This window comes from Tenebrio molitor, chromosome 5 (assembly GCF_963966145.1).
Source record: "Tenebrio molitor chromosome 5, icTenMoli1.1, whole genome shotgun sequence".
Classification (NCBI taxonomy): domain Eukaryota; kingdom Metazoa; phylum Arthropoda; class Insecta; order Coleoptera; family Tenebrionidae; genus Tenebrio; species Tenebrio molitor.
Window position 1 is genome coordinate 16200946 of NC_091050.1, and position 26495 is coordinate 16227440.

General features: G+C 42.4%; 4 protein-coding genes across 10 annotated transcripts; 1 reads left to right on the forward strand and 3 right to left on the reverse strand.

The window, feature by feature from the left end:
• Positions 1-317: 317 nt before the first annotated feature.
• LOC138130757 (uncharacterized) lies at positions 318-3312 on the reverse strand. The gene is made up of 3 exons (XM_069047388.1): positions 2644-3312; positions 1157-1263; positions 318-1103 (listed from the first exon to the last, which is right to left on the reverse strand). Exons 2-3 carry the CDS (start codon positions 1255-1257, stop codon positions 458-460), a joined length of 747 nt encoding a protein of 248 aa, XP_068903489.1. The 5' UTR covers positions 1258-1263; positions 2644-3312; the 3' UTR covers positions 318-457.
• LOC138130748 (uncharacterized) lies at positions 2204-26133 on the forward strand. 6 transcript variants are annotated; one of them, XM_069047378.1, is made up of 7 exons: positions 2204-2276; positions 20309-20413; positions 20471-21079; positions 21153-22078; positions 22125-22320; positions 22371-23169; positions 23590-26133. In XM_069047378.1, the coding sequence occupies exons 2-6, from the start codon at positions 20317-20319 to the stop codon at positions 22487-22489; spliced, it is 1947 nt and encodes a 648-aa protein (XP_068903479.1). In that variant the 5' UTR covers positions 2204-2276; positions 20309-20316; the 3' UTR covers positions 22490-23169; positions 23590-26133. The 6 variants fall into 6 exon arrangements, with proteins under 6 accessions (XP_068903479.1, XP_068903475.1, XP_068903477.1 ...); XM_069047379.1 differs by lacking the exon at positions 2204-2276 and having other exon boundaries at positions 20125-20413; positions 20471-20597; positions 20646-21079; XM_069047374.1 differs by having other exon boundaries at positions 20309-21079.
• Positions 16829-19794, reverse strand: AsnS (asparagine synthetase). Its single transcript, XM_069047380.1, has 6 exons — positions 19615-19794; positions 18877-19007; positions 18623-18748; positions 18333-18570; positions 17839-18191; positions 16829-17782 (listed from the first exon to the last, which is right to left on the reverse strand). Coding segments are annotated over exons 1-6 (1689 nt in total). The 5' UTR covers positions 19616-19794; the 3' UTR covers positions 16829-16942.
• Positions 24001-26219, reverse strand: LOC138130751 (keratin, type I cytoskeletal 9-like). 2 transcript variants are annotated; one of them, XM_069047382.1, is made up of 5 exons: positions 26048-26219; positions 25393-25734; positions 25180-25337; positions 24570-25126; positions 24001-24527 (listed from the first exon to the last, which is right to left on the reverse strand). In XM_069047382.1, exons 1-5 carry the CDS (start codon positions 26063-26065, stop codon positions 24079-24081), a joined length of 1524 nt encoding a protein of 507 aa, XP_068903483.1. In that variant the 5' UTR covers positions 26066-26219; the 3' UTR covers positions 24001-24078. The 2 variants fall into 2 exon arrangements, with proteins under 2 accessions (XP_068903483.1, XP_068903482.1); XM_069047381.1 differs by having other exon boundaries at positions 24001-25126.
• Positions 26220-26495: the final 276 nt, after the last annotated feature.

Here is a 26495-nt window from a genome sequence, read left to right on the forward strand (position 1 = left end):
CAATACGGCAGAAGACGAGACGATCGCATTTTATTGTTTCTGGAGTCGAGGGGGCGGTGACGTAACTGTAAACTTTGTTGGGACCCAGTTTTTGCTGAGTTGTGTACAAAAATGAATGGGATTCATCCTTTACCTTCGTTGGGAGTTGGGAGAGGTCGGGATCGAAGTTTCGGGACAGGGACCGTCGCGTGCGAGCCACCACTCTGACGTTCCATCCCGCATTTTTTGCCCTACTTTTCCCTCTTTTCCCATAATCCTGACCTAATTACGATTCACCTCCGCGACCTCATATCCTCGACAATTAATCTACTTTCATTCTAAATGCGATTTATTACGATTTTTTTCACAACAAATGATTAATATTAATGGGAACAAGAAGTAACATCAAAAACATTAGCGATAAGTTATTGGCGCAATAAACGTCAAAATCCGGAAAAAATCCGCCTTGATTCGCTTATCACACCCTCCTCCGTCTCTGTCTCAGCGCTAATTGCCTGCACCTAACAATAAAGTCTTCGTCGCACATTTCCGCGCCACTTTCATTCAAATTTCGTTTTAATTCCTTCCTTTTATCATCAATCACCTCGCCTCCGCCACAATTATCGTCGTCGCTCGCTCCACCTCGTCGCTCCTCTTCGGCCGACACGTTCGACGTCACGTCGACTCTGATCACTTGCTCGGTCTGCGGACTCGGCGACTTCGAGAACTTGATGGTCTTCTTCTTGGCGTTTTTGCGTTTCTTGCGCCGCCTCTTCGGCTTGTCCTTGTCGTCGTCCGGACACCTCTCGCTCTCCTGGAGGAGCTTCTCGATGTCGGTGTGCACCTCATACTGGATGTTCGTCAGGGAGTCGGGCGTGTGAGACTCCTCGGGCTCGTTCAAGATGAGCGACAGCTCGGTTTCGAGGGTTTCGTAGCAGAAGTCCTTGTCGAATTCGGTCGGGGTTTTGGGAATTTTGGCCGACTTGAGGCGGACGCGCTTGTTGGACCACTTCGCCAAAGAGGAGCCGGTGTTAAAGCTCTGGACGTTGTCGGGGAGGTTGATGTTAGTGATCGCCAAAGTCGTAGGTTTGCTCGACCTTCCTCTGGGGAAAGGGAACGAATAACTGCAATTAAAATCGATTAAGCATGGACATCTGCGGACGTGGATAGGCGACACCTGTGGCCCTCTTCACCTGCGAACGCCGTCGGTGTGGTGTTCTCCTTCCTCTTGGTGCTGCACTCGAGTCTGCTCGACAGTTTGATAGCGGTGCACTTCATCTTTACCTAGAAGCCGGCCAAATTTAGCAACAGATTGTTTGCGACTCGCGATAATTGAACAACAGCCTTGGATTATTAGTCTAGACGAGGGACATTAAAAATTTTATTGTTTTGGAAGAAATGATTTACGATTCGGATGTCCTCTCGCTATGGAGTCGCAATAATATGCAATTTTTGACGCGTTTTTTGCAAAATACCGACACAATAGCCCGATTTTTGTTATTCTCCGTTTCCTCTTCATTGTGGTTCACATCTCGAAATAACACGCGCACCCACCCACGTGCATTCAGAATAAAAGAAATGTCACCGCATTGTTAGTGCTTTTCTAGTTTTCAGGTGATCGACGTCTCGGATTCGCACTGCATTTGGTGTTTGTTCTTCGGGGCTCCACTGTGGCGAAATATTGTTTTCAAAAATTCTTTTAAGAAATCTTCAAAAAAGTACGCGACAGCTACGTAGTAAAAAGCTTTAGTGGCCGATCTTCTGTAATTTGTTTTCTGTCTTTTTAATTATTATCATCATTCACCGCTACCAAATTCCGTTCATAAAATAGTGTAAAGTTAGTCTTCAGTCATCAGTGCTGTCTTGTCTTCTTTTTTCAAAAATGAATTAGTCAGTTTTAATACTTACTTTTGAGTCAGATATTGAACAGAAATCTTTTTTTTTTCTAAATAGCTATCAGATTTAAAAACAATTTTTAATGGAAAAATGAATTTCTTTAATTAAGGTGTTATGCAACCACCAATGACAACATGTCAATTAGTAATTATGTACATATTTAAAAACAATTTGTTTTGAGGTTTCGGACCATCGATTTGAGCTTTTATGCATTTATTTGTTTTACTCGTTTTTCACTTCCATCCATCAGTGATGGTGACATCATTACTTTTCAAATTAGAGTGATTTTGTGCATGCAAGGTTGTTCAACTGTTTGACAGTTGGTAAGTTTTGTTGGTGCCATTTTGTGTATTTTGTAAAAAAATTAATTTATCAAAGAAAAGTCTATTGCAGATTACCGCGTGAGTACCATTTTTAATTAAAATAACATGTAGCGGTATTTAGTTGTTGTTCACACGATTTAAGAATTTTTATAAACGGGAACGAAATTTTCGAGGTTACGTCACACATATTTGAAAAGTTGTTATTGCTTTATTAATTATTGAAGTGGGTGAGAAGCAGAGGAGAAGGTATGTTTGGGGTGGCGGTGTGAAAAAGTGAAATTGTGGAATGGAAAAGCGGTGCGAAATGGAACAAGGAGGACTTGTTCGTGTCATCATTTAACATTAATATCCCGAACCCGTGTGAAAAAATGGAACGATAATGTAAGAGAACAGGGGCCGACCGAAACAAGGCGCGCAACTCGGGTAATTGAAGGAAAAAAATTACCTCGACTTCCCGGTGTCACTTCTGCAAGTCGGCTCTTTTACGGCACCATTCCCATATATCGTTTTATCAATATTGACGATGACACATTTCTTCTTAAGCAGCAGCAGTCGCCCCTCGTAAAAAGAAACCCGTGCGAATCGGCTGGTATAGGTTTCAAATTCCGAAAGCGCCTACTTATTACTGAACACGCAACCAAACCAACACTGAAGCCTGCCAGTTTGCTCGTTACATTATGATGTGCCCTGATGTGGTGTTGCGTGCACGACGTTCCCGAAACAAAAAGAAACGAGCGCACGTCACTTGAACTGCAATTATCAGGCCCGGATTCGATGCAGGCGATAGTTGGGCGCTTCCGGAGCCGCAACGAAAAAAATCAAATTCGTGTCGTTGATAAGTTCGGCCAATTTCCGCTGCGGCAGCGGCATTGTGTGCGGTTTTTTCCGCGACGCGGACTCGTCCTTAATGAATTAATGATCGGGCGACGGGTACACTTTGACAAATTACGTCGAATTAAAAGTAAATTTCCGGCTGAGCAGCCATCGATGCGAGCAGCCTAACACTGGTTGGTACCTGACAAAGTCAACTCAAATGGTACAATTAGTGCTTTAGACATCTAATTTACTAGTTATTTTAGAATTATGTCCTGACATCCCGGCTTTATTCCCGCAAAAACGCAATCTCGTTTCGCCCAAGTATAATTTACACGGCACGGAATTGGCCGAAAGGGACGGCCGGATCGAACTGTTTATCAATTTCTAAGGTGGCAGTTCGTGTTTGTTACTTATAGTCGGTTATAATCAGCGGGGCTTGGGAAAAAACAAGTGCGCTCTATCGAATTCTAGATAAAGAGTGCTCGTGGGGCCGCCCCCCCACTTTAACTGGATGACGTGTATAATGGGTTGCCTATTCGGTACGACAGGGACCATTTTATTATGTTCAGATGGATCGGCGAGGCGAGGGGCGGTTAATTGGTTTTTATTTAAGATAAAATATGACGCGAGGGGTGGACGTCCCACATTTCGGAATTTCCGTCGAGTTTAACCGAATGCCCTACAAATTAGGGACCGAAAAAGACGCGGCGCATGAGAATCTCACTTGATGCTTGATGTTGATGGAGCAGGGATAGTCCGGAAATCCCCGAAAATAACCTAGAATTCTGACATATCTCATTTCTAAACTTTTGATGTTTTCCAGCAACTCGAACCTGACCTTTCCCACTGATATCCTTAAACTTTTCCAAACTTCTAGAGGCATTTGAACCCTACAAATATAATCTATTTGCAAACTTCGTCTATCTCGTCGGAGTATCCGCTTTTGTCCTTGTTCCTTTCGGTCGGTGATCCTTTTTTCTGGTCGAATCCCGTCGATAATTAGCCCCGTAAATTAATAACATAATTTCAGCATTAGCATTAATTCCGTTTTCATCCCCATGGTAGACCACCCCGAGCGGTTATTTCCCTCCGCCCCCGACAGCTTACCGCATCTATTATACATGCAAGGCTGGGACAAGGATTCCCACTCTCCTCCATTTTCATGCAAGCCTGTTACCGCAATCCTGGCAGCGGTCCTGCAGGACTCGCTGAAACGCTAAACGGAAATCCTTCAGGACAACGTTGCTAAGGGAGTTCTGCATTCGCCGATGCGTCCGCCGCAATTATCCCGCCCCCGGAGCGCGCTGATTATCGCCGTTAATATTTGATAGGAATTTTTTTTTCGTCCGCCGTTGCAAGGATCCTCATTAGGAGAACAACGTCTTCGGAGCTGCGACGACATTTAAAACCACTGAATAATTTAGTCCAATGACGCATTTAAAAGACACAGAGAAACAGCAGAGACAGCAGGAAAAGCGGCATTCAGCAGGATGAGTATCAAGTCCAAGTATAAGCTACCCGCTGGACGCCGGACTAGAGTAGAGGTATTGATCTTTGAGAAGGGAAAGTTTACAGCCCCTTCGTCCTCTCTCTTCACCCCTCACTCTAGCTCTCGCACTGTGAAGTTTAGAAGCCCACGGCCGCTGGTCATTTCAGCCAGGGGTGGCTCGTCGCTTCTTTTGCATATTCTGCGACAAAGGTGAATTTTCGCAGATTTTTCCCTCGCAGCCTGAAACTGGAGGGTACGTCACACACACACGTCAAAACGTGCAACATAAATTACCCCCGAACTGAATTATTTTTAAATCAACCCCCATAATTTTGCTGACCCTGTTCTTGTCAACTCGGTGAATATTTTAACATAGTTTTGTCTCGACGATTTGCGGGCCAAGAACGAGTCTAACTGATCCACAAAATAACAATAAATTAAAGTTGTAATTTCATTATCGTAATTTATTTAAATTTATTCTTATTACGTACACTTTCTAGAATTTTTGAGCGTAGAAAATGTGAGGTTATGGTTCCGTTTTCTTTTTATTGGCTAGATGTGAAATTTTCTCGAAATGTATACATATTTACGAGAAGAAAATATTCGTGTATTCAGAATAATTTTTAATCTTGTGCTTTAAACTGTATTTGTTAACTATCAGGAAAAAACTGACTGGATTTTTGCGTTGGTTTTTCAGTATCTAATTTTTCTTCTCATATTTTAATGTTTTTTTATGATCGAAAGTTCTTTAACTGTTCCTTAGAGTGAGTGTTTTGGAATAAAGTTGCACGTTTTCTCGTAAGTACCATTTTCAGTTGAAATTACGTTCAAAAACGCATGTCATTATGATTTATAGAGCTGTAAAATTTTACCAAATTAATCAAACATTTTGAGGTTATGTTGCGACAAAAATTTCTAATTTTTCTTCAAAATTTGTTACCGTCTGAATAAATAAATTGGTTTCTATTTTGAATTTTATTCTGGATTTGTTTTTCCAGTTTTGTCGAATTTAACTTTCCACTATTATTTTTTATTAAAATTGTGTTGGCAACCAACAATACTTGTTCCTGTTGGAAACTTCTGTTTGAGTGATTTAATTACGCTAAAATCTGCGTGAAATGATGCAAATGAACTAATTCATCATAATTATTTCTACACCTTGATCAGCAACTAATTAGAATCTGACCTGGTATTTTTTTTTTCCATTGTGAACGATTTAAATGTGTCGAAGAGTTTAAAATGAATCGGTTTTTGTTTCCGAGTAGTACATCACGTTAGTGCTGCTTCACACTAGCGCGGCTACTGCGTGCGTTAGTATCTTGTTTTCTGTGGGAACCTCATCGGCGTCTCTACCGTCTAATTCGTTAGTATTGACACAAGGAAGGGCTTTTGTTCTGTTCGTCCCAAGAAATAATTGATGTTTTAAGTAGGCCGTAACGAGTGAAAGGGGAAAGCGCGGAAAGGCCGAAGACGCAGGACGAACCCCGGCCGTCGTCCCATTTCCTTCGAGGATCGCCATTAGTGCGTTTTTATATAAGAGTGCATCTCGGGGTAATCGTGTTTGGGTGTCAGTTGGGCGTGCGAGTGTCGAAAAATGTCGGGGTCAACGCCACTGCGTCGTATCCTGGGGCCCGTCTGGAAATCGTTCGAAATCGCGTCCTTCCATTGTGAAATGAAATTGTGTCTGATGGCGGAATTAATTTGGTCGGGATTGCGATTCCGTTCCTGGCTGTTTTAAGGGAAGCCCCGTCTACGTGTGCGGGGTGTAAATATGGGTGTTTTGTGCATAACGCGGGCGATCCTGGGCGCGCTATGCTTTCCTGCTACCTGAATATGCATCATGACACGCCGCTGTGCCTCGGCTCTGCCAGGGAGGAGAAAGTCCAGAGTAGAGTCCGGACGGAGAGTGAAAGTCCTGCGGGAAGTGTAAAGTGCGGGGACGAGGCGGGGGCGCTCTATCGATCCTGGTCGCCCTCCCCGTAGTCTTAGCGGCCCCGCGGACAACCTCGCGAACGGACACTCGGCCACTTGCTTATACATTCATATGCGAGGGGGGCGCACTCGCCCCGCCGATTTTTCGCCGCCGCCGGCCCCGACCCGACCGAAATCAATAACAAATCACGCAGATAATTTCCAGTAAATTATTTAAACCGGACCTGAAAAATTCATTTTCGCGAATTTGCGTGAACACCGACTTGATTGACGTTTCTACCCCATTCTACGATACGGCGAAATTGAAATCAGTCAGACACCGCATCAACTTTGAAACTTCTACCGACCAGGTGTTAAAAAATTAACACTCCATTATGAGAGAGTGCGTTTAACACTCGAACAATGTGAGATTCCCCCTCGCCTCGGCCGCCCGTCATGGATAAACCGCCACCGGCAAGTTCGGTTCCAGCCTAAAGTAACAAAGCAAAATGACAGTTGATCCGCCCCCGGACGCCCCCCTCTCCGATCTTCTCCCAGAAAATGTGCTGAATTAACGCCAAATCAAAATTTAAAGCAGACACTACGCCCCCCGCAATCAAGGTTCACTCTCAAAAATGCCAAATTGACGTGTCGGAATGGTTTGCCCAAGTGGTTGTACCGTTCTTCTGACAGTTTCAAACCAAGATGAATTCCCTCGTTTCGTCAAACGATCAACGAAATAAACCCAAAACCCAATTTCATCACGTTCGATATCGAATTTACGTAATACACAAAATACAGTTTCTAACTGGTATCTAATTCATCCGGTAACAAGAATGACGAAAAATTTAAAATAAAAGTTTCCCCGGCGCATCCACCATTTTTAATAGCAAATTAAGGTTAGTATCAGCGAGCCAAATGCGATTGCTTTCTGATACAAGTATATCCTTTTTAAATTTTACGTAATGTTTCCTGGCGCATCCATCATTTTTGTATTTTTTTTTTTTGAAAATTTTGAATTGCGAAATCTTTATTAAATCAAAAAACGAAGTTATCATAACAACTAAGGATTCGTTACGTAAAGGTAGAAAATATTTTAACAATAACAATAATAAAATAACAGCTGTAAGACGAACGAGTTTTGTCTTTTTATTGATAAAATAAAAAAAATGGAAAAAAAGATTTGGTTAGTTGAAATTTGCGAAAAATGGAAAGTTGGGAGAGATGGTGAAGAGAAAAGGAAATATAATCGAAAACAATGTAAGTGGTGCAGAAAAATAAGTGGATGAAGAAAAGCAGTGAGCACGTGACGAGTTGGAACGGTCCTGAAAGGGGGGAATTAACTTGGAGGAATTGAAAATGGTGGTACGAAATAGAAAAACGCCAGTCATACGGTGAAGGATGAGCAGGAAAATTACAATAGGTGGAGTACATTCGCCCTTTCTACATAAAGAAGACGAAACTGATGACTCCGAAGTTCTCCCCGGCAATAGAGAGGAAACCCATCAGACCTCCAGTCCAGTTGTTAAGTTTGATTCTATTCTATTCGAATCACTGTGGCGATAGCCGTTGGAGAAGTTTAGAATTACATCAATTCGATGGATTCGATATGGAAATCTGGAGGCGATTTACATGACAGCCACCGGCCACACAAGTAAAGTGTCTAGTTTTGGTCGTGCCGGTTGTAATGTTTGCATCGATGATGGATCGCCGCCAAACAAAGGCCCCGCCAAGATGGCATATCTGTTCGGTAATTTGAATTTTAATCGCGGCGTCTCGGCGTGCGTCGCGTCCATTTTGCGTCGTTCGGTGGTTTTTTCCCCGTGTCCCGGAAGGACCGATTGATAACGAGACGCAAATTCGAGTCCATCAGACGCGTTGTTATTTCTAGTCCCTTGTAAAGGGAGTCTATCTAACACATCCATCTATCTGTCGTAGTCGAAACCTAGAGTTGTTCCACAAAGCAAACCAGCAAAGGCCGGAGGCAGTAATGTAGTCCTGGATCTGAGGTATTGATTGAGCTCGGGCGATGTCCATTCTCGCAACCGCGCGTCTAAATTATGCGTGAGCTGAGTATATGCGTGGCAGGCGCGTCAATCCGGAGGGGCGAGCGAGGGGAGAAGCACTATGTCTTGGACGCGAGAGCCTGCAGGACTTTGATGTTCACTCTCTCTCCCTCGGCCTCGTCCCCTGCCCACCTGCCACTCGGCCCCCAAACTCCATGCATGATTGAGAGCGCGTATTGAAATTGAATTCGCAGCGCTGCTGGACGGACCGTCGCTTGATAAGCTCTGCGTGGGTCACATGTCTTTTGAAGTTCCTACTACACTCTCTCTCCTTTACAAATATTTATCTTCTTCTACTTGATTTAAATTGTTTGTGATGGACGGATGCATTAAGTTCGCCCTTCGCCGGCGATTTCGCACGTTCGGGGACGGTAATAAGCCGGACCGTGCACCGAAACTGCCCCCGTCTGCGAAATCGTCACGCGGGGAAGGCTCCCCACCAAGAAACTACACCAGAATGTGGACACCGACGAATGAACAACTATCTAACATCACGTTTGGAATAAACCGAAGATGATTTCTTTCTTTTACAATGATTTTAAAAAAGCAACGTCAAAATGGTGGATGCGCCGGGAGAGAAATACATTTTTAAATTGTCTGTGTGGTCCCAAGATTTGATTTCTTTTATTAAAGTAATAATACTGATAGAGGACTCTTTGAAAAGAGTTGCTACCAAGATGCTCACCAACGTATCTGTCATAAAAAATCGTTTTTAACATGATTTTCTCTTAAAAATATATTTACCAAACTTTTGTTTGATAAAATTAGACTTCACACAAGTCTGTTGGCTCTTAGTTTAGTCCTTTTTAAAGGATCGTGTTGTATGGGCTAGTACTGGGTATTGGTTAATTTTTAAAACGAGGAATCTAACGGTGTAAGATCCATCCCCATGGTATTAATAAGGGAACTATGAAAATTCAGAAAATTACACCAATCGATGAATTTTTTTCCGGGACTTCATCAAAATTGCATTAAAGTTAATACTTTGGACCACAAAAATTATTACGTAGAGAAATGCGGATTTTAGGTAGAGAGGAAGTTATTAAATGGTCTAGTTTTTTTAAAATACATAAAAAAATGTGGGAAAGAAGTACATATTTGGGTTTCCCAGTTTTAAATTCTCATTACCACAATGAAAATACCGAAAAATAATAAAATTTATTATTATTCAATGCTTCTACCTTACTTACTAACATACAAAAGTTATTAGCATAGCGTCATAACTCTTAAATTAGTCTTTTTCTATTTTCCGTTTAGAATAAGTCTATTCTAGCACCTAAATGACGTCATTTGAGTGCTTTAATAGGTCGTTGGCGTATAGTAAAATTTACTATATTGACGTTGGTAGCGTGAACTGTCAACTGACAGACGTCAAAAAATAAATCACGCAGAGAACAAAGCAAATTAATAAATAAGAATGAACAAAACGTTTAATTTTCATTTTGGGATTTGAACTTATCCGGCAGTAAATTTTCTAACGTCTTTTGTGCAATTTGCCTAATTTGCGGCGGCGTTAATGATAAACTTTCTTCAGCATTCATTTTCAAACATCAAATGCGAAAATAAAAAAAATTGACGTAAATTAATTTTTTTCACAGCCGGGTAAAATTATGTCACATAAAAAATGTCACCAACCATCGCAAAATTCCCTACATTTAAATTTTTTTTTTTTTTAATTTATAAAATGGTATAAAGCGGCAAAATAGAAAAAGATGTATAAATTCGTTGCAGAATGTCCTTCAAGCACTCATTTGTTCCTCAACTCGCCGCTATGCGGCTCGTTTCGGAATTTCAAATTCGTGCTTGAATAGATGCCTTCTGCAACTTATATTTTAATATACTACAGGGTCATTATAAATGATTGTCCCAACGCAGTTGGCGTTGAAAACCCACACAAATTTGGGATGTGCCGCTAGCTTCGCAACGTTAGACAAACTAGTAGACAAATTTACACTACCGCCAGCAGCGCTACCTATCGGTGATGCTAGTCTCACTCATGTTATAAAGCTTGCGGCACATTCAACTACGTCACCAACGCCTACTGCGATGAGACAATAATTTATAATGACCCCGTATTTTCTAATATAATAATTGTTTTTTTCCACTACTAGTCTCAGAAGGCTTCATTATTGACTCTCGAACCGACCCCAGAAGTAGAATTTCTCTCCCAAGGTTAATAATAATTTTCATTATTAACCTAGGTGAATAATGAACAGCCGTCACCTAGCAACGAAAGATTCTCGTTGATTTCATTGGTTAACGTAGACGATTTTCATAGCAACCGTTGAAAAATGAGAACTCGGATCGTCGCATCGGACAAAATAATTTAATTAATAATTATTATCCGAAAGGGTTTTAACGTATCTAGTAGTGGAAAAAATAGTATATAAACCACGGTGAAGAAGTCCCTTATAGCCTTCGCGCCTTAGAACCCTCGGCACGCCTCGGGCTCTAATTTTGGAGCTCTGGCTATAATCGTGAACTTCTTCACCTTGGTTTATAATATACTATTAGTTACATTGATTTGTGGTATTGTGTTTTTGAAAATAAGAGAGCTAACTCATATTAGGAAAAGTTTTAGACCCAAGAATAAAAAGGGAAATTTTATTTGACCCGTTAATTTAAATTTTCCTGGTATTTGTTATATGACATATTATCTTGGAGCAAACACGCCACTGATTTTCTTCCATTTTGGTATCTTTTTTTTATAACGGTTTCGTCAAAAATAGAAAATCGCTTCGTTTGTAAGTTCCAACTCAGAACCGTATGCAAGACGAAACATTAATTCCAGCTTCGGTGAAACTCGAGGCTCCCACGGAACTTTTCTCACTAAAAGGTGATGGTGTAAAATGGAAAACACATTCGATAAACTAATCCCAAAAGACATCTCAATATCCTTGACTGTTACATTGTGGCGGAATGTCCAGTCCTTCCTTCGCCCCTCAAGTCAGCCGCTTTTGACGTAACCGAAAATGGTTGCACGTGAAGGAACATGAAGTCTTCCAAAAGCTTGTCAAAGATGATCAAGACTAATTTTCATTTCAATATTTTAAGATTATCAAAGAGACATTACTTTTTGTGGATTTGCAAATAAAGAATTTAGAATACTGCTAATTTCAAGTCCTAAGAGTGGTGTCAGTTCTTGACGTGGTTCTTGATCATTTTTAATTCTTTAGAAAATTATTTAAAGTGCAAATAGAAAATTGTGAGTGTGCCGGGATGAACCGATAATTTTATTCCAAATATTTCATGTAACATTGGTGTTTTTCAGTTGACAGTAGTATGTAGTATTTTCTGTTTTTCCTGATTACTCATTTTAAGTGAGTACTTTAAGCTTGAACAGCAAATGGTGGATGCGTTGAAATAAAATAATAATAATAATAATTTTGCGAAAAGTGACAGTTAGGTTAAGAAATTGTAATTTTTGAAATCTAAGTGATATAATTAGGTACGGTTGGCTTCAAAAAAAACGGGAACTGTCAGAAAAAGTTCTGTCAAATTTTATTACATTTTTATAATTTGAAACGGTCTTTTAGAATTTAGGTTAAAAAACTACACTTAGTGTCAGAAATGTCAGTTATGCAAATACAAATTAATAATAATATTACTGTCAAACAGACACAAATTGACATAAATTGACAAATTAAATTTCCAATTCACATTAGGTCAAATTTCATTTCACGTTTTTTTTTGAAGCCAACTGTACGTCAACAGTTAAAGGTAATAAAACTAATAAAGAATAAAAATGTGGTGCACGAAGAATTGTTGGAAGCTGTCTAAATGTAAGTTTTGACTTGTGCGGTGAGGGCATTAATTTGCGTTTTATTCGGAGGGCGCCCCGCACCTCGATGAGGGTCCAGTCGTAAAGGGCTTCCTATTCGGCATTACATTTTACTATTATTTCGTAGATAAAGGGGACGTGTTATTTTTTATCTACGTGTTATATGAGTCTCGCATGCAAAAGGGAAACACTTGTTATAAAACTCGCCGAAAAAAAGCGGGGACGCACTTTCGTCAATATTTATAGACGATCCTGAATATTTTATAAGATGAAGGACCTGCTTTTGGCATGCTCTCGCCTATGCGTGTCAATTTTATAGCCTTAATTATTCACAAATTCGGATATTTCCGAATTTATACATTCCAATGATTGACAAGCGAGTGCCCTCGAATATTAATGGGGTGCGCGCGGAGGTCGCCCCGTCCGGCGTGTTTTCTTGGGGGCGAGCTAAAGGCCAGACGATTTTTATCTCATTCTTTTCCAGAATGAATATCTGGGTCAAAGTTACGCGAACTCGTTACAAGGATAATAGAGGGTTGGCTCTGGGGTTATGGCGGGTTATTGGCAATGAGCCGCCTTCGGATTAATACGTTCTCGCCATCATCCAGGGCCGCATTTCACCTGCTTTGCATTATTTATTGATTTATTATTGGGCGAATTTGTAAAGTCTTTATCGGGCTTGCGAGCCACCCCGACGGCCGGATCTCGGGGATCGCTTTTTTAAGACGGAATAGATTGATTCATTCTTATAAGTTTTTTTCCTGAACCCATAAATATCGCCAGGTCGAAGGTTATACTACCCCGAACGGCTGTATATTTAAATAGCCCCTGATTTTATACGCGCCCTCTTCCCTTTTTTTATCACTGCTGCCGGAGCCATTTTCATAATTGCAACAACACGTCCGTTCCCATTCTTCGACACCGTGCCGTTTACCGATCCCCCGAACGACTTTACACAAAACAGATTAATTATTTCTCTCTTCTTGCACCATTTTCTTTTAATTTCTGACACGGGAGATCAACGGAATCGTCGCTCTTCCACCACGCCACCCTCTGACGGATTCGCCTTCCTTCACATAACCGAACGTCGTAATTGCGGTTTTCACAACAAAAATCACAATCGCCCTCGTAAAACACGTTAATGTCGGATTTTTGTCGCATAATAAATTTTTCATGTCCCTTCGACGTTTTTCACAAATTCATAAATGTATAAATGTGCCGACTCCGAAATGGGGCTCACGTATTCCCCTTTATTTGGGTTTTTCAATGACTAACGGTTTTTTATTTTTGCGTTAAAAAAACTCGTGTGTATATATGGTTGCATAACCTCCCATACCCAAATAAATTCTCAAAGATTTTTTTTTAAATCGATCAAGATTATGTTAGAAACGTAAAAACAGGTCAAGAAAACTCTTTCGTCATTGTCTGTGCTACATTGAACAACAAACGGGCATCGAGTGACGTATTTGCGTCAGTTAACCGACGCATCCATTTTTTTTCGGCTATAATTTTTCAAATTTGGTATATTTTTTATGCAAATGACACTTTGTCGGTCCGAATGCGTGCCGTTGAAAATTAAGTGTGATATTTTTGCGAACTATTATCCTTTGTCGTGGCGAGGCTGGTCGTTTCATAAAGGCGGCAAAGCGGATTAGCACCTTTATGAACCGCGCTTATGAAATTCCGAAACCGGGGAACATTAGTTGACACCGATATTTATTCAGCGGGACGATAACGAAGGCAATAAGGGAGCGTGTTTGTTTGGTCGGTCGGGACGCTCCGGAGAAGACGGCGTTGTCGTCGTCGTCGTCCGACAACAATCGAAAAGTTTAATTGTAGGTTTGTATATGTATGTAGCGGGAAGAATGTGCGGCACGAAGAGAGCGCCGCTCTAATTCGGTCCCTTTGATATTACGCGTCCCTTGCGCCAGGTCAACCCACTAATAATGCGTCGCCGTTATCTTGATGTGCAGGGCCGTCCAGAGGAGAGAACTGTAATAGTTTAATTGGATCCGGTGAATGGGGCCGCATAGGCCCGTCTGTCATGCCAACAGTGAGCTAGCTCTTCTCGATAGCGGAGTGAGTGGCTTCCCTTAAACGGTGGTGCCCTCGGGGATTATACGTTATATCGCCCCAGACCGCCGCGCCACGTCCTACACCTTACATTTTCACTTTGCAGTATATCGTCTTAATAGGTTAACGGGATCACATCCCGAATATGGGATGGGCGCACTATCACCTAGCATTCTTAGCGCATACGGCCGTTTCCACGATGACCTCCTACCGCTAAGGATAATTGTTTTTATGGGGCCGTAAAGTAGGGGCCGATAAAGGCGATGGGCGAGCGATAAAAGGGCCGTGTAAAATTCGCCCGAATTATTAATTGGGCCCGGTGGCGGCCGGGAGAGCCAGCGGCGCCGGCCACCGACGTCCCCCGACCAGTGGCGCACCTCCCTCTCGTCACTCGAACCGCCAAAAATACAAAACAAATATTGCAATATCCTAACCTCAAATATTGGAGTATTGTTGGTTGCATATCCGCACAGAGAATTTTTTAAAATACGAAGATTTTGACTGACGGAAACCGATAGAAAGTTTGTTTTTGGGGGTGGCGACGAATGTGGAGGGGGCGGCGTAATTTTCGGTTATTAAATTCGGCTAGTGCAGCCGCCCGGCTGTTTGCCCTGCATAGTTCCATCTTTGCGGGCTCACATCGAGTTTCGACCGCAGGAATGTACGCATCTCACGAATCTCATATTAAAGCGTTGTGCAGAATTTGAAAGGCCATTCGCATTCACATTTAAATGAAGTCGACGCCGCCACCACCACCAAATATATTATCTTTTTCGCCGCTCCGCCTCGAAATTTCGATAGAGGATTAATCCTGTAAAAATTTTAACCGCAGTAATTTAGGCCCCGGCCAGAATAAAGCCGACGTTGTCTCGAAACCTTAAAGTCGGGACATTCATCTTAAATTTTTACACCCGGCATAAAAGTTTGATGCCCCTCTGACGATATTCGGCCGGCATTTGTTTAGTAAATTCGGCCGTTCGCGCGGCGCTAATTCGCCAAGGACTCTCAAGGACTGGAAAAAGTTCGCTTCCGAATCCCCCAAGGCCCCCGAACTCCCGCATGCAAGCTAAACGTTGCGTAGGGGCTACTAGATTGAATTTTCTTATTTTATTTTTACACCCTCGCACCCTCTCGCCGCACCGACACCCGCACTACACACCTAGCTCACAGCGACGGCGTCATCCACAAAGGATCCGAAAGCGAAAGTGAGACGCGGACGGCCATCGACAATTAGAGACGCTTCGTCGCGTTCATTATTTTATTAGGCGGGCGAGCCCATCCCGGGGACCCACGCGCACACGGAAATACACGTGTCAACGACTACTTGGGCCGTCTCAGGTGGAAGAGCACTATAAATATAACCGGGACGCCCCACAATTCGCCCACCGTTCGATCCCATCGTTAATCCACCAAAAACAACACTAAATCATTTTACAACGTTTCTTGTCTTTCGTACGACAGTCTCGATGTGCATTTCTCCGCGTTTGTTCAGTTAATATCATCACCATCCGGCGTACTTCAAGGGCGACATCTTAGACTCTCGCCATTTTACAGAATTTACAATTAGCGTTTGCGGACGTTCAGAAAATATGTTGTTCCTACCAACCACCATCACAATGAAGAAGATCAAAACGTGCCGCATTTTCGCGTCGAGCGTGCGGGAATTGCAATTCGAAGCGGAATTTTCAAAGAACCCCTGGAAGTTTTTCCGGGCCCGTTCGTGCGGCCATTTTCCTTTGGGGTGCATCGTCCTTTGGTTGCCTTTTGGATGACGCCGTTCCTTTTCGTCCTGTTAACCCAATAGCAATCCAAGGCGCGCGCGGGGCCGGCACTAAAACACAGTCATAAAAACACACAAACCAATTTAGCCGGTACAGTCTGCTGCCGCCAGCCCCAGCACCACGGCCATTCGACAGCAGGAGCACCTCCGAACCTGGCACCCCAGATTGGCCGATTTAATTTCGGCGGCCCTGCTCGTCAATCTTTGCGATAGTTAATTTAGAAATTGCTATGTTCTCACTTTCGGAATCATCATAAAAGTTACAAATTAAATCGGCAATACCTCGCGCCTCTTCCGAACCGAGAGAGAGCCGCCGTAGACGATGCCGAAATTTTAATTGTGCCGTTTGCTTAATTAATTATATAGCCGGGAGAAAAGAATGCGCCGTTTTATTGCCGAATTTTAATAACGGAGACACGTTGCGGGGGCCATTTCGGCCCCTGGAAACGGAGCGGGGACAGCAAACGGGAAAAATAACCGGGAACGGGGATGGAGATGTTGGAAAGATTCAAAAACCGAAAAGGTTCAAAACAAAGTTTCTTCAAACGACGTTAATTCTTAGCGGGAAAGTTTCCTTCTTGGAATTTAATTTTAACAACTTTTGGTGGTAGATTTTGGCAATGCCGACAAAGACGCGAACAAGCGTAATTTTGGAAAATTGAAAAAGGAAAAGTAGGACCAGAACGGAAAATGGTAATGAAATGAGAAACAGTCTCCAAACACGTCGAATTTTATTTTCCTCAACATCATAATTTTTTTCTGTCAACAACATGATTCCTTTCCTTAGATGAACGCGAGACAATACATCACAGAGAATGAAGAGTTTTGTTAGTTTTGTGGGGCTGCGTAGTGTTTGATAAACCTGGCGGACGGATCCGTCACCCCCTCCACCCACCTGGGCATCCAATAAAACGGTATAAACTTTTCGACTGCATTGGGAAAATTCTTTTCGAAGACTTCCCGATAGTAAAACGCCTCTTTACTCGTAGGCGTACAATGCGGATACTTCTCTTTAGCAACTTTGGGATCGAACGGTTCCGGCATTCTCTTTTCTGTTATTTCTTGTAACACCTGGAACAGCGATTTTTTCTTTGACGCGACGCCGTCACTGAAGGCTTCCTTGTGCCGCCAAAGAATGTGGTCCGGCAACACCCCCGCCTTGTCGAACGCCGACCTCAGCATGAATTTCTCGACGCCATCTCGCGGCTGGCGCAGTTTCGGGTCGAGACCGAGATAGTAGTCGGTGAATTGGAGGTCGAGGAAGGGAAGTCGCAGCTCGAGACTGCTGGCGGAGGTGGTGCGGTCGGCTCTTAAGCCGTCGAATAAATATATTTCTCTCAACAATCGGATGCTGTCGTCGTGAGCGGCTTTGGCGCTGGGGGCGTCTCTGAAGTAGATGTAGCCCTGACAAACCTCATCGGCGCCTTCACCACTGAACAAGACGGTAGTGTCTGTGTTCTCGAGTACGTATTTCGAGAGCAGGTACATCGCTATGGAGGCTCTGATCGTGGTTATATCGGGAGTTTCTAATGTGTAGATGACGTCGTCGACCACTCCAGCGACGTCTTCTTCGGTGAAGTTTACGACGTGGTGTTCGGTGCCGATGAAATCTGCCACGGCTTGAGCGGCTCTGACGTCGGGACTGTCACTCATTCCGATGCAGAAGGTCTAGAAGAAATGAAGTTGAGTGGTGGAGTTTGGGCGAACGAAGACGAACAACTCACTTGGACTTTGTAGGGAAGGTTGGCTTCTTTGGCCGCTCTCACCAGAAGAGATGCGATCAGAGACGAGTCCAGACCACCAGACAGGAAACAACCAATCCTTCGGTTGGCCATGAGCCTCTTTTTAACAGCAGACGTTAACAACGTTCTGATGTTTTCTAGGGGGTCGGACGTGAGCTCTTCGTACAGGATGAAAGGTTGGAAACTGGGTCTGTCGCCTGGGAGGTGGAAGATTTGCTTCCGGACCAGTTTGGCGCCGCCATTTTCCAATATGTCGTATTCTTCAAAAGTGCCAGGAGTGAACGGTTCGATCGATTTCTTCTCTCCGTTTTCCTCCTTTGCCAAACCGATAAGACCTACAAAGATAACGTTGAACCGAAAAGTTTATCTTGTTGATAAGATCTTAAAAGTGTAATTTTTGTTTCCTGTTAGGATGACCGAAAGTTCAACGACTTCTTTTATACAATTTTACATTTTTGTTGACAATGTACGTGTACCTTTTGCCTCTGAACAGACTGCCAACAGTCCAGCTGAGCCCGTCAACCTGAACAAAGGGCGAACCCCGTAGGGATCCCTCCCTAAAAACACCTTCTTCTTCTCCATGTCAATAAGAATGAAAGCAAAAACTCCATCCAAATGCTTCACGCAACCTTCGATCCCGAACTTGTGGTACAAATGTGAGATGCATTCAACATCGCAGAAAGTCTCGTAGTTAAATTCTTCTTCCTTCTCGAGCTGAAATCGACACCAATAACATTTCATCATCTGGTCTTATACGGCGGCTTACTTTCTTGCAGTTGTACAATTCGCCGTTGCACAAGAGAATGGTCATCGGGTACTTGTGCAGTTTCATTGGTTGCATTCCATAAGTGCAATCGACGATGGTCAGTCTATGGAAACCTACGCACGCGTTCTAAAAAAGGAAAATTGACCGATAACGAGTGTAATAAATATTTTTCTAAAGGGTCAGCCATTTCATGCGATAATATTCTGCGGTCTGGTTCATATCATATCATTCGATGAGACATGTTTTTTTTTTACCTTAATCCTGTTGTCGGTCTCCACCCGAGATGCGTCCGGTCCTCGGTGGGCTATTTTCACGAAGTTTTCGGCGCATTGCTGTTGCAGGATGTTGCCGGCGCGTGGGAGGAACAAGGCCCAAATTCCGCACACTGAAACAGTTGAAAAATTGGCGCGAAACTGTAAGACAGGTTCGGGACTTTGATAGGCCGATAGAGGGCAGGGCACTAAGTGTAAAAATGTTTTTGACCCTGTTAGGTTGGAAGGATTTCGGGGGCAAATTAATTGATTTTGTAATGAATACATGTGACGTCAGGATTCATTTTTTCGGTATTGAATTCTTATCAAATTATCCACATAGAAGCGTTATCAGCAGTACATAATCGTAAATGAAAATCATATTAAAATCAATTATTTATGTAGATTAATTGATGAAGGTGGTGCATTTGTAACAAGCAAAGGCAGTGAAAACGTGGCATGTTGCAAAAATTAATTGTCAACATTTTCTTTTAACAAAATTGTGGCTTAGGTGCTAACATGTGGCATTGCATCATCTACAACTAACACCAATTAATCAAGATATACCTATGAGAAAGAACCAAAATTTAAGATAGATGAGGAAGAAGTAAATTTTCATTTACAAATTGAAATTTTAGTGTGTATTTATAAAAAAAAAGAAAATACAGAAATGTAAATTTTGTTCGGCCATGAATGTTTTAACGCGATATTAATTTTCACTTAAATGAAAAAAAACTCACTTTTTTTGTTGATTTATTTCTGGCTGCTAACTCGAGTAAACGTACTTCTGATTCTGCAAATTCTGCGAATCTCCTCCAAATTTATCCGATACCGGCTGTCAAATTCTACCACACCACCACGTGCAAACACGAGGTCTCAGTCGTTCATTTTCGGTGAATCCAAACAGAACACGAAACAGAATGATGCAACTCCACGTTCATTTTTCATTTTATAGCATTTTATAGGTTCATTTTACATTACATTAAGTGCATCGGATAATTTGCAGTTGACCTTTCTATACAACGCATCAGTTTCACGATCAATAACCTCAATCAGTTTGAAAGTCGCGCCACACTCTAAAACAAAATATATGTTTATGGATATTGCCTACATGTTCATGTAATATCGTAATATGCATATGGAAATTGTTGCTGTCAAAATTTATCTTTATTAAAGGACAAAATTGATAGTTATTTACCTATTTCTAATTTTGATATCATACAAATTAACAAAGTATTAATTAATACCGCCATAGATTTACGTTAATTATTCTAGCATTAATAAATAAATAAAATAATTAATTTGAAATATTTCAAATATTGGAATGAAGGAAACACAAAGTGTGCCGTGGCAATTCGGCTTCGGCAGACTTCTCTTTTTTGTTACCTTTTGAAACGTCATTGTTGGAAATATTGTTGAATTGTGAAACTTACAGGTGAAAAAATGTCGAAAAACGACATTCAAGATCCCTTGAATAAAATCTCCTCAGCGGTGAGCGAACGTGACAAACGAGTTTGGCAAAACGCTGCTCACAGCATATGTAACTTGCTAACCACCGCAACGCGACACTTCTCTCAAAAATATTATCAATCCGCAGGTATCAAGAAACAAACGGAGAAGCTGAAGAGCAAAATCGCGCGTTTAAAAACGGCAACATCTGACAAACAGAAGGAGAATAAAATTCTGGAAGGTCAATTAGCCGATCTGACCAATTCCCTGTCTATGTACGTATGTTTCTTGATAAAAAAATGTTTTTATAAATTTGGGTGTAGTCAAAGAGAGACGTTGACCGCAAGCGAGCAGTCGGTGCTCGTTCAGAAATCGTTGAAGGAAAATTTGGTACAAGAAGCGAACGAAATGAGGAAAAAATATGCCGCTACGTTGGAGATGTACGACGATGAGCTCCGGGATTACAGAGCGGTGTACGAAAATGCCTCGAAGAGTTACAAAGATTTGAAGACTCAGCAGATCGAGTTGAAAAAACTCGAAATTGAGAAGATGGATTTGGACACGAAAATTGAGAATTTGGAAAAGATACAGGAGCAGTTTAAAGATATACAGGAGCGGATATTTCAACAAACTATAGTCAGATTTGCGGAATTTTACTGTTTGTATCACAAGAGGGAGAAGATATGTTTGGAAGTGCAGGAGAAGAAGAAGGAGGAGCAGCAGCTGCTGAAGCAACATCTTCAGTTGTCAGAAGCAGGTAAACAGAACAAAAAAAAAAATCTGCGATTGGTGTTTTTTGATGTATTAAATATGCTCACGTTATTGTTTAGTGAAACAAAAACAAAGAAAAAAATCAGAGTTGAATAGAGCCAGAACTACGCACAATTCGTCCACCAGTGTGGAAAAAGCTTCGCAAGAAAACGAGAGAAGAAGCAAAGAAAGCAACGAATTGATTACTGAGAAGTTGCGAAAATTTTTGGACGAGGACCTTAAACCTTGCAGTTTAACATCATTCAGTGCCAGTCAGAGAGTGTTAAATTTTAATAAGGACAATTCCAAAGTGAAAATTTTGGACGTTAAAATGATGGCACCATCTAAAATTACCACAGTTAAAAAACCTAATTTCGATTTGAGAAAGAAGATGGTGGACATAATGGAATCGACAAAGAAAGAAGCCTTGAGAAACAATTCTTTCCAAATAAGTCCTTTTGGGTCTCAACAATCTCAAGAAGGGATGCCAGAGGAGCCGCAACAGAGTCAAAACAAAACCAAAGAAGTGACTCCTACTGGGTCGCAGCACTCAGCAGTGAATTCCAAAGTTAACTTGAAATCTGGTGGGTCTCAACACTCTCAACCAGGTGGAGTGACTGTTTCTAGTGCAAAACAAGAGGAAAAACCTTTAACACCAAAAGACATTGCGACTGGCTCGATTTTGAAACCACCGAGTCAAGTAATTACCGAAAAAATTGATGTTACAAAACAGGAAAATGTTTCGAAGTTTTTCAATCCAAAGAAAAAAACTGTTACATTCCAAAGTGAAACTAGAAAAGAGGCACCTCAAGCAACGCCCAATAGCTTTCAGTTGTTTGGGGGCAAAGAAAACGACAAGGTCGAGGTTTTCCAAAGTGTCAAAGATGTAGAACTGTTTCCGAAGTCATTTTTCTTCAAAAATGACGGTCCCCTAAAACAAGACGAAAAGAAAGTGGTTGGGAGCAAGAGCAAACAGACAGCAGCGGCAGCGGTTGCAGCACCTGAGGTAATCAGAATTTGTAAAATTTTATCGATTGAGTAAGAGTTTTTAGACTGAAACCGAGCCGACTGAGGCGAGTAATGTTAGTTATACGATGGAAACTGGACTAACGTTTAGCACTTACGGAGGTGAATCTACTGATAAAAAAACTGGAGAAGGTATATTTATTTATGTTGATTTTTCTTTACGTATTTTTTCAGAAACAATTTTTTCAGATTTAACTTTTGACATATTCGACACGTCCTTTAGTAAGTGTACTAATTTTTTTAACTTTTCAAGTGAAAGTGATTTATTTCAGATCGCAATTTTGGCCAACCGCCTCTCAACGTCCGCGACAATTATGCTGAACCTTCCGAAAGTACCACTTTCAACTTTTTGGGTTCGCAAAGTAAAAATAACCCATTCAGCATGTTCTAGTTCGATTCGTGGGTTTTGAAATACCTACGTCTAGTTCTTTTCTCTGTTAGAAGTTATCTTATTTTCTGATTTATTGCATTTTTAACCAAACCGCTGACCATCCATTCGATTGCTAATCGCACTTTCATGGAAAAATCTCGTGGGGATTTTTTGTTGTTCTACTTTTATCATAACACACTTTCCGGAGATAGCGCTCCAATTTGTTTACAGTTACTCATGTTAAACAGTCGCAACCATGTCCTGCGTCAAAATCGTCCCGTTCGTTTATTTGCTCTCGTTGGTATCGTCATACCGGGTGATCCACATAAGACCAGGGGTGTTAATGTCGTCGATCAAGCAGTTCTGGAACAGCAACGACAACGGCACCGTCAGTAAATTTCCACCGATCATCGAATACTTCGTCCAACGGATACAGAGCCAGAACTCCAACTACATCCACGAGGACTTGAGCAGGCCGCCCACCTGGGAAAAACCGGTCTACACCCTCTCGCCCTCGGAGCAGCTGACCGCATACCAACCCCTCGCCACCGAAAGCGTAACGCAAGGAATGAACCAACATCAGAAGGACCAAGTCTCATCGACCACCCCCGAATTGTTCGAGTACGAGGAGCTGGAGGAAACCACCGAGAAGTTCTTCGAGATAATTACAGGAAACGAGACACGCATCGCCGTTCAGTAAGGTAAGGCGCAACGGGACCCGACGTAAATTAATTTCGACTGAAGAGTTGCAATGTTGCAATGCAGAGTTCCGTTAACGAATCGCGATTGACCTCGCATCGGTCGATGCGAGCTCGCATACAAACGCGGTTTGATGGACGAGGAGTTAATGCCTCGTTCCTCAATTTGTTTGCTTTGCACCTGAAATGGTGGGCTAACGACGTATTTAGCATAAGAGTATGGCGAACCGGGCTAATGTTTTTATGACACTTTCAATCGGAAGGAGATTCTTCGAACTCTGGAAGAGTTCTTCAGTCTCTGACCGAGCGCAAACACGATGAAGTGTTTTCTCGTTTTGATCGTGGTGGTTTCGTGCCTCGACCGCGCTTCTACTAGGTGGGTTTGTGGCTTTTGTGGAATTAGTGCGATCGGATTTGTTTCAGGTACGTTCCCGTTTTCGTGAACGATTCCAATAGGTTGCAAAGACAGGACTTGATCGGTGGTTGGATTCAGTCGTCCGAGTGGTTCCCCATCGAAGTTAACATCCCCGACACGTTTTCCACCATAGGTCAAGGCATTTCCTCCGTAGGTCAAGGTATCTCTTCCGGTTTCATGAATCTCAGCAACGGTTTCGGGAACTGGATTCAGACCATACCCATCATCAACAGGATCACGTCGCAGTTCAGGCCACCCAACAGACCGTTTAAATATTTCCTTTTGGTACCAGTAGCCGGTGGTGGAGATGGTGCGCCGAAGTTTAACCCTTTCGATAATTCCGCCAGTAATTTCGTTCCAGTGTATCCGTAAAATCGGAATTTGATTTAATTTAATTTAATTTATAAATAAAATAGGAGTACGAGTGCCGAAATTGTTATTTATTTTGTAAAAACTTTCTTATATAAATAAATAATAACAACAAAAGTCTAATATTTCTAGTTCTTGAGGGCCAGATATCCAGTGGAGCTCCTGGATGACCTGTCAGAGTGTCCTTGTTGGACTTGTTGCTCGAACTCGGCTTTGTTGGCAGCGTAGATGTCTTTCAAGTCGCCCTCGCGTTTCTGTATAGAACCGCCATCTTTTTGCACTATGATTCCCACAGGATAGTCGAAACTGTAGAAGAATCCTTTCGGAGGACCTTTTTCTTCTTCGCTTGGGATGTATTCACCCTCGTTCTTTGCAGAGTATTGACCGCTTTCGTCACCGCTTGAATGTTGGCCACTCGTTTGGCCGCTGGCGTATTGACTGCCAGAATATTGGCCACTCGACTGTAAACCACCGGAGTATTTTCCGCTCGTCTGTTGACTGCCGGAATATTGACCACCGCCTTGTGCGCCGGAATATTGGCCGCTGGACTGTTGACCGCTAGAATATTTACCACCTCCTTGCGCGCCACCATATTGGCCACTGGCTTGTTGACCACCACCTTGTGCCCCACCATAGTGCCCACTGGCTTGTTGACCACCATACTGCCCACTGGATTGTTGACCACCACCTTGGGCGCCACCATATTGACCACTGGATTGTTGACCACCGCCTTGGGCGCCAGAAAATTGACCACCCAACTGTTGACCGCCGCCTTGGGCGCCAGAATGTTGGCCACCCCCTTGGGCCCCGGAGTACAGACCACTAGCTCCCTGGCTCGATGACAGACTACCCGAATGTTGACCGCTACCTGCTAGACTTCCACTCGCAGTTTGGCCACCTGCAGGGCGTCCACCAGACAACTGACCGCCGGATTGTTGATACCGATTGACGTTCTGGCTCTGTTGTGGAAATTGTCCGTATTGGTCGCCTTGGTAGTGGACATTTTGTCCAGGATTCGGGAACTGTTGTTTCTGTTGTTGGTACTGATTTACGAGCTGCTGGGCTTGACCTGCTTGAGGGCGCTGGGACTGCTGCTGGAACTGTTGTTGTCGCTGCTGTTGTCCTTGTGGAGACAACGGTCCTTGAGCGTAGTTGCCTTGACCGTCGTAAGGATTCCTAAATGTAATTTACATTTCTAAATGTTCACATCGGATCTTGCACGTGCTTACGCTATTGGATGGGAATTTCTTTCGGCTTGCTCATGCCAGATCCTTTGATGTTCTTCTTTGGCGGCTTTCACCTCGGGAGTGTCGTCGATCTGTTTGGGCAGAATTTTCGGCACATTGTCCACCTGGTGGAATCCAGTACCGTCGTCCCAATACTCCACCTACGACACCAAAACACAATTTTTTTCTCAGCAAAAACTAAATCTTGCATTTTACCTTGATTTCTTGCCCGTTCCCGGCGATATAGTTGTAAGCACCCCTCAAATCACCCCCAGCTTTCTTCTTCTCTGTTTTGGCGATGTCAGGGACTGCGTACCCGTACAGATATCCACCCAAACCGTCTTGGCCGTGATACTGATTTGCCAAATAAATATCTTCCAAAACGTTGTGGGGTTCGTTGCCTAAAAATCTAACGGCGGGGACGTTCGATTCTATTTTAGGGGCATACTTTAAGCTCGTGTCTTGCTTCTCTATGTATTGTTGAGCATCGGTGGGTTCCAGATCGAGCAGTCTAATTTCTTCGGCGAAACTCGCGGGTAAAGTGCAAACTAATGCAATCTAAAAGTGAAGAAAAAGATCTTCCAGTGGCATGATTTAAGTTCAAGACTCGATCCGGTTTCGTCTTGTTTTTTTTTTAATACTATTTAACATGTTTTCGTACATAATTCATGACGGTTGGCGTAATACAACATGCGCCGTCCTTCGGTCTAATTAGTTTTGGTAACGACACCAAAATAAAAAACTGACCAAATTAGTTTTAATTTTTTAAATTGGCAAAACCTTGATAAAATTGTTCGATTCAACTGAGTGGACAAATTCAAATTGAAAAAATGTCGCTCCGATTGGGCGGACCACATTTCCGAAAACTTACCGCGTAGACGATCTTCATTTTTGGTACCGATTTTCACTTTCTCACTACAAACACAACTAATCTTCAATATATAAATTATCAAATAATCTTCGTTTCGCAATCATCTCCTATTTATACGTGCTAAATCCGTATTCTTCCCTCTCCCTGAAGATGAGCACCCAGAGGTCCCAAAAATGTCGATCCGGTCTTCCAGAATCGGCGCTAATTGAACAAACACGTTCTATATTGGAAGATTACGCCCGACTTGTAATTAGTTGATGTTGATTTTTGTTAAGGAATTCTTGAACCAGGATTTGCACAACAACAGTTGACTCGTAACTGCGTCATTTTAAAACTTGCAGAAGCGGCATTGAGATGAGCAAGTGAGAATATTTTTAACCTTCAGGTAATTGTTAACTGCTCAGGCTACATAAAAGCTAATAAGCGAGCATTGTGAGTTTAATGTGCA